The following is a 7,500-nucleotide window of genomic DNA, read 5'->3' on the forward strand; positions in this document are numbered from 1 at the left end:
CCCCTTGAGAACCAGTGTCGATCGGATCGCGGCGATCGATCGATTTAGTTCCTCGTCCCGAAAACCTTCGCCCCGAAAATTTTCGCGTTTTTCCGCTTCCCACCTCGCGCTAGCACGCGATGGATACCGAGCCGAGTAAGTTCAACGTTCAAGGCTAACGTCACGGCGGCCCGAGATTAGGCGAGCGGCCTATCTCTCTCTCTCTCTTTTTCTCTCCTCACCTTCCTATCGATTGCCACTCGAGGAGGTCGTCGCTTTCCACGACGAGGACGTGGACATGTGCTCGATATTCGCCTTGGGACGACTAATTGTCGAGGAAGCGGAGAGAAGAGGGAGAAAAGGTAGATACGCGTTGAGGAGACGAATTCTTTTCGAACATTGTGAAAACGCGCTCGAGAATGGAAGTTTAAGTGGAGGTGAAAAAACGCTTCGATCTTCGCTCGATCCCGAATGTAGCGAAATACTTCGATCTTGGAGAGATCTTCTCTGGTGGAATGGAAACATCGGAGTTCTCGAAACGAGGACGACCGACCGATAACCTAATGGTTTCGATGAATTATTCACGAGACGTGTAATTAAAGATATCGGTTACGAAAGAAAGACGCGGCGCGTGGATCGACTATCGACGAGGACGTTGACGAACCGAGAGACGGAGAGAGAGAATGAGAGAGAGAGAGAGACCGTCTCGTTTAATCGGACCGATATCTTTGCAGATCGACCGAGGAACAACTCTGAACAAGAGATGCAGCGGTGTCCGTATCTCCACGAGATGAAGGAGCGCCTGCTCTCCCAGCCGACACCGACAGACAGCCTGGACATGGAACGACTCGACGGCACTCCCGTCAAGGAGCCCAACCTGCACACCGATTATCCTGCCCACACCAACCCTGGAGTGATTCCGGATCCCCCGGAAATGCCGCCCGACTCGCTCATCGGCACGGTCGTCAAGGTAACTTGGACCACTTACTTTCGCTTTTCTACCGTTCTCTCTCTACCCCCTGTTTCATCGATTTTGTAAACACCAGTTATAATTAAACTTATTTAATTGCGATATAATCTCTTACGCGATATTTCTTACGCGATCCTTCGACAGATTTCGCTTTTAAATAGGATATAAATATTTTTTCTTGGAAAACCAGTGTCAACGTTTTATTCTGTGATAATGTAGCGTGGAAATCCTTGACGAAGGGATCTCAGAAAATATTCGAATATATATATATGTAGGAAAGATGGAGCAACAGATCTCCGTGATCTCAAGTGTTGGAATTCGTTGTTTCCAGCTGAATTCGGATGGTTACGGCTCGCATACGTCGCCGGCGCACGCGAGGCAGCCTTTAGTGCCTCAAAACGCCAACAACCCACCCCTCTGCCTCACCCCTACGCACTCCGGCCCAGCGACTGGCACGCTGCCAAAAAACGCAAAGTGAGTACATATTCTTACGAGCGCAAGTTCTTAAGATCCTCGAGGTGACGAAAGGTGCCCTCGCGAGACGGGACGCGATTTCGTAATGCTTTTCTCTGCATCTCCTCTAATTGCGTTTACACGCCCGCAACGAGTTGTCGCAAACGCGTTGTCCGCTCGCCTCCTCCTCCTCCTCCTCCTCCTCTTCGTCCTCTTTGTCTTCTTCGCACGACGATAAAAATAGGGTATTACGGGAATGTGCGTTGGCGGAAAAATTAAATATCGACAGGTTTCCCGCCAAGGTCGAATATAATTTGCACGCGACTCGAATGATAATGGAAGCGTGCAGGTTGAATCACGTGGCCACGTGGTTCCGCTATGGATAACGAAAATCCTTTCCACTCGGATCGAAATAACACGGGTTTTACGATCTCGTCGCGTAACAGACATCGATGGAGCATGGCTACGTTTGCTACTCGTTTATTTTTGGAAAGATCGTGTTCACGTTTGCGTGGAGGAAAACAGCCGAAAACGTGTTTCAAATAAACGAATTCCAAGGATAATATTTGGTTAGAATTTCGAAAGAGGAATTTTAGCTCGAATTTTTAATTAGCCAGCGAATAAAGAATCGAATCGATTATCTTCGATTCGCTCTCGACTAAACTAAACACTAAACAAAAACCTGTTTCAAATAAACGAATTCCAAGGATAATATTTGATTAAAATTTCAAAAGAAACGAATTTTAGCTCAAATTTTTAGTTAGTCAGCGAATAAAGAACCGATCTTCGAATCGATTATCTTTGGCTTCGATTCGCTCTCGACTAAACTAAACAAAAACCTGTTTCAAATAAACGAATTCCAAGGATAATATTTGGTTAAAATTTCAAAAGAAACGAATTTTAGCTCAAATTTTTAGTTAGTCAGCGAATAAAGAACCGATCTTCGAATTGATTATCTTTGGCTTCGATTCGCTCTCGACTATACGAAATACTAAACACCCGAAAACCTGTTCCAAATAAACGAATTCCAACGATAACGTTTGGTAGAATTTTGAATTGTCGAATTTTAGCTCGAATTTTTAGTTAGCCAGCGAATAAAGAATCGAATGGATTATCTTAAACTAAACACTAAACAAAAACCTGTTCCAAATAAACGAATTTCAACGATAACGTTTGGTAGAATTTTGAATTGTCGAATTTTAGCTCGAATTTTTAGTTAGTCAGCGAATAAAGAATCGAATGGATTATCTTAAACTAAACATTAAACACCCGAAAACCTGTTCCAAATAAACGAATTCCAACGATAATATTTGATTAGAATTCCGAAAGAGGCGAATTTTTAGCTCGAATTTTTAGTTACTCAGCGAATAAAGAATCGACATTCGGCTTCGATTCGCTCTCGAGTGATTAAAGCGAGCGAGCGAATTTTTGAAAAGTATACCGAAGAACACGCATATAGAGAACAGGAAGTTGCAAAGTTTCGTTATCTCGACTCGTGTCGTTATACGAGGGAACATACTCCGCATGGAGATTTATGCTCGTTAATATGCGCGGTTAAAGAGGAACGCCATTTTGAATCAGCCCTTCGGCGATGCGGGGTGCATCCGTAGAAGGTAAGCCGCGTCGACGACCTCGAGATGCAACTCGAGGCCGATCTAAAAAAAAAAACCAAACGAACTTGCTCGAAAATCTCTTTAAAACGTTGATAACGCGTTTAATAAATAAAGAATCGATCTTCGAATCGATTATCTTCAGCTTCGATCTCGACTAAACTAAACACTAAAATCCAAAAACCTGTTTGAAATAAACGAATTCCAACGATAATGTTTGGTTTAAATTTCAAAAGAGATTTCAAGAGAGAATTTTAACTCAAATTTTTAGTTAGTTAGCGAATAAAGAATCGATCTTCGAATCGATTATCTTCGATTCGATCTCGACTAAACTAAACACTAAAATCCAAAAACCTGTTTGAAATAAACGAATTCCAACGATAATGTTTGGTAGAATTTCGTTTAAATTCTATGCAATGAAAACATCGTTCTCGACGAACAGAAATCCAATATTCTCGCGAACGTTGCAACGTTGAATCGCGGAAAGCGTAGAAGGAAATGACGTGGGAAAGAATCGAGAAAGGAATCGCGTATTTATCTTCTCTCCGACCACTCTCATCCAGGCTTTAGTTCTAGAGGCGCGGAATCGTGGCAGCACTGCCACCGAGACTCGAAATCAATACTCGGTGTGCGTGAGTCTGGCCTGTCGCAATCCTTGCAACGCGATATTACAACACGCAGAAAAAAAATGCGAGGGGGACACCGGTATTGCGCCGTATCTGTGACCCGATTCGAATCATCGCTGGGAACGAGATCGCCAACCGTGTACCGATCTTCTGCGGTCTTCCACCCTTAACCGAAACTCTCTCTCTCTCCTCTTTCTTTCTCTCTCTTGAGAGCACAACCGGGATCTCCTTTATCGCGTGACACGCCGCATCACGTTAATTCTCACGCGACCATTTGTACAGATTACCGCAATAACGGAGGTTGATCGCGCGCCCGAGATTCTTCTCTCGTACGAGCGCATGGATTACGAGCACGGGTGAAAAAGTTGTCCTACTTGAGGAGTGAGGGAAAGGGGGAGGGAAAAACTAGGAAAACTGTGATCGAGGTTGGCACGGATTCGATGGATGGCTGCCAAGTATTTCGATCATCGAGCGGCCATCCGGTCACCGACCTTCGCAATCGGAAAAACAACCCTCGCCGTACCTACCGCGACGCTGAAACGAGCGTATAATTCACGCTCGTCGAATTTTTTCCATATATCCATCGATCTCAACCAAGTTGAGAAACATCGTCATCATTTATCGAGGGAGGAGTTTTCTTTTTTTCGCCAGTTTGTAATTTTTTTCCGTTCGAACGGGACGGAATCGATGACGTTTGGAGAGAAATGATCGGGGAGGGAGGATAATCCCGGATCTCGCAATGGAGGAATCGGCGCGGGGAGCGAACGACCGGTAACGAAAAGGGTGGAAAAGGTAGGATGGAGAATTTTGTGGTAGGGTAAGGTTACTGACCTCGGTGCTAGCGTTATCGAGCGGGTCAGTGGGTCGCAGAACCACAGAGCACATCACTCCCCTCCCCTCCTGGACGTTCCACCCATCCGGGTCTCCTACCTCTCGCCGTTCCGGATCCTCCTCCCGTGGGAACGCAGCCGAATGTGCGCTCTTCCAACTTTCGGGCGACGAGAGTTTCGCTCTCTTTTTCTCTCTCTCTCTCTCTCTTTGGACGGAATTAAAAACTTATCGGCAGAGACAGAGAGGCGATCTTGCGGTCGCGTGGAAAGGGAACGGGTTGAAAGCGATGGTGAAACATCGCGTCTTCTCGAGATGGAAGCTGAAACGGTACGATACGTTCGTTCAATAAAATTGTGAGAGAGTCGAACGCCGTCGGTTCAAATTTTCGGAGGAATTGATCGCGAAAACGAGGCTCGAGAGAGGGTTTCGGGATAGCGCACGCGTTCTCCATACTGAAATTCACAAAAGACAAGCGACAACCCCCGATGCAGGACGAGTTACCGGCAAAGGGTGCTTCACCGATTCTCGCCAACTGTGGATTGTGCTCGAACATAGAATGAGAATGAGAGAGAGAGAGAGGCGTACAAAGGCGGCTCGTAAATGCATCGATGCCGCGTCTTCAGCATCCGCTATGTCCGGGAGGCTGAGAATAGATCTGAAAGGATATTTAAATAACCCAAGATCGTGGGGATAAAAATGGAAAAAGAGGACGTTGCCTGAATGTTTATTCACGGTTTATCGTTGGCGGAGCTGGCTCTGAATGAACGGTCGCGCAAAAAACTGGAAGGAAGAGTGAGGGGAGCGAGGAATTTTCGTTCGTTGCGTTGCGAATCGAAAGGCGTGCACAGAGGATTGAAAGATCTTTCTTCGGTTGAAACTCGCCTCGATGGAGAGGTTCGCTACTCCGAAAACCCAGTGACCGCGATTACTGGGTTGGAGGATTGGCGGAGAGAGTCGAGGCGAGAATTGGTGGAAAAGTTGAAAAGGAAAACGCGGGAGGGGTGGCTCGTATTTCCCTTCGAATCGAGATATACGGAGGAACGAAGCGATACTCGATCGAGTATTCGAACGTAGCGATTAGCAGGTGGAGTGGAGAATGGAAGGAAAGAGGAACAGAGAGAGAGAGAGAGAGAGAATGGCGTAAAGAGAAGGGAAGGAGAGAAAGGAGGACACGAGGAGGAAGAGATTCGCGACGCGACGCGAGATTGGAAGGGAAGAAAGGGAAGAGGTGGAGGATTCTCGTTGGGTCTCGGCGCGGTAGGAGCGAGGGGCGGTGGCGGAAAGGAGACGGAAGGAGCGAAAGGGGTGAAAAAGACGGGGCGTGGGGAAAGATCGGGGAAAGGAGACGAAAGATATCGGGGAGAAAAAGAGGGTTTGGACGCGAGAGAGCGGTACAGAGTGAAAGCCGCGGATCCCAGTGCGCTTGTGCAAGAAGCTGCCGCTGCCCGGGAAGAGACCTCCCGGCCAGCCTCAGTCTCCGGGATGCTGGGGGCGGCGATCGTGATTCTACCCCCATTTCATCGTGCTCCGATAACGCAGTCCATCTCGCTCGGCTGCTGTCCGTCCGTCCGTCCATCTCTCCCGTTCCTCTCGGATTAACCCTCGACGCTTCTGTTTACGTCCGCTATATCGTAAGCCAGAGCCTAACTCCCTCTCTCTCTCTCTCTTTCTCTCTTTCTNCGACCTTCCATCCTCCATCCCTTCTCCGTGTCTCCGCTTCACACCCTTTTCCGCCGAAGCTTGGGTGCAGTCACCGCGAGAACCTTCAGCCAACCACCTCTCCAGCAGGTGAGCTTTCTTGGCCGTGGCCGCTCGGTGACTGGACAGTTGGTTGGTTGGTTTCGTCGGTTGGTCGCCGCGTCGTCTGCGTTCGTCGAGGTGTGTGCATCGCACTCGGTTGGTAATCGTAGCCGCGCGTCGCCCGTCGCCTGTCGGCCATCGGCCGTCGCCCGGCGTCGTGCTCGTCGTCGGTCAGTCATCCGGAGCGAGAGTGCTCGATCCTCCTCCACCGGCCTCAGCTTCGCTCGTGTGCACGGCATTTTCCATTAGCTCGTTCGACCAAGTGCGCGGGATCAGAGAGAGGGAAAACCTTTGGAGTGGCCCACGTCCTTCCTTCCTTCCTTCCTTTCTTCTTTCTCCTCTCTTCTCTTTGTTCCCTCGTGGCGTTCGATCCATGGCTACGACCCTCCCCTCCACCCTCTCTCAATTTTTAGCCCTAAAATCTAACGCGACCCTTCCTTCTTCGTTTCCTGTGGGGACGAGACCTCGCGTAGGTCGATAACTTTGCTCGCGGAACGAAGAAGAGATCGCGTCCTCTCGATATCGAGATCGAAGATTAATCCGTTAGAGGATTGCCACGCGACAATCGTCTTCGTTGCATCGACTTGTCGTTCGGACAACTCAGAGAATCCCCGTGGTTAAAGCTCGTTCCTTTGCCGATCGTCCTTGAAAGGGACGCGAGGCAAGGGGCAGAAGATAGCGCGTTTCAAGAGCGATCTTTGCCGAGCGAGGAGTCGAAGGGACGAAACGCGCAGGCGTGATCCGCGGAATCGAATGAACGGACGGCAACAATTTGGGGAGAGAAAGAGATAGATAGATAGATATATAGATATATAGATAGATAGAGAGAGAGAGAGAGAGAGAGAGTTTTCGACTGCCCTCATTTTCGGAAATGATGCATCCGAGTCGACTCTGTTTCGATCAGCCTCCGATCGACCAACCCGATTCGATTCCTCCCTTAGCTCTTGTGCCATCTTCGAGACAGGGCGCGAGTGGCGTGGAATTTTCGAAAACGATAAATCTCGGAACGGAATCGATCGCTCGGCCGCGCGCAATCTCGCGGGATCACTGCTGCTCGGGATATCGTCGCGCGGCGCTCTGCGAGACGTTCGCCAAAATGGCGGGTACGGCGGCGTGCGCGATCGGTCTCTCGCCGGTGTTGGAATAAAATCGGCGCGGCGGGGTTGGATCTTAGGTTATGAAAAAGAAAAGAGAAAAGAAAAAGAAAAAACGTTGGTGCTTTTCCCGGTGA

The 7,500-nt window shown here is 48.6% G+C and overlaps 1 protein-coding gene across 1 annotated transcript in view; it reads left to right on the forward strand.

The window, feature by feature from the left end:
- Positions 1–29: 29 nt before the first annotated feature.
- LOC102670914 overlaps positions 30–7,500 on the forward strand; it is a gene marked incomplete at its 3' end in the record, with an annotated part of 15,164 nt that continues 7,693 nt past the window's right edge. The window contains exons 1-3 of the mRNA XM_031514072.1: positions 30–341; positions 714–949; positions 1,281–1,423. Of these exons, the coding sequence (XP_031369932.1) occupies positions 278–341; positions 714–949; positions 1,281–1,423 (443 nt within the window). The remainder of the gene's footprint in view (positions 342–713; positions 950–1,280; positions 1,424–7,500) is intronic.

Source organism: Apis dorsata, unplaced genomic scaffold, assembly GCF_000469605.1.
Source record: "Apis dorsata unplaced genomic scaffold, Apis dorsata 1.3 scaffold_882, whole genome shotgun sequence".
NCBI lineage: Eukaryota > Metazoa > Arthropoda > Insecta > Hymenoptera > Apidae > Apis > Apis dorsata.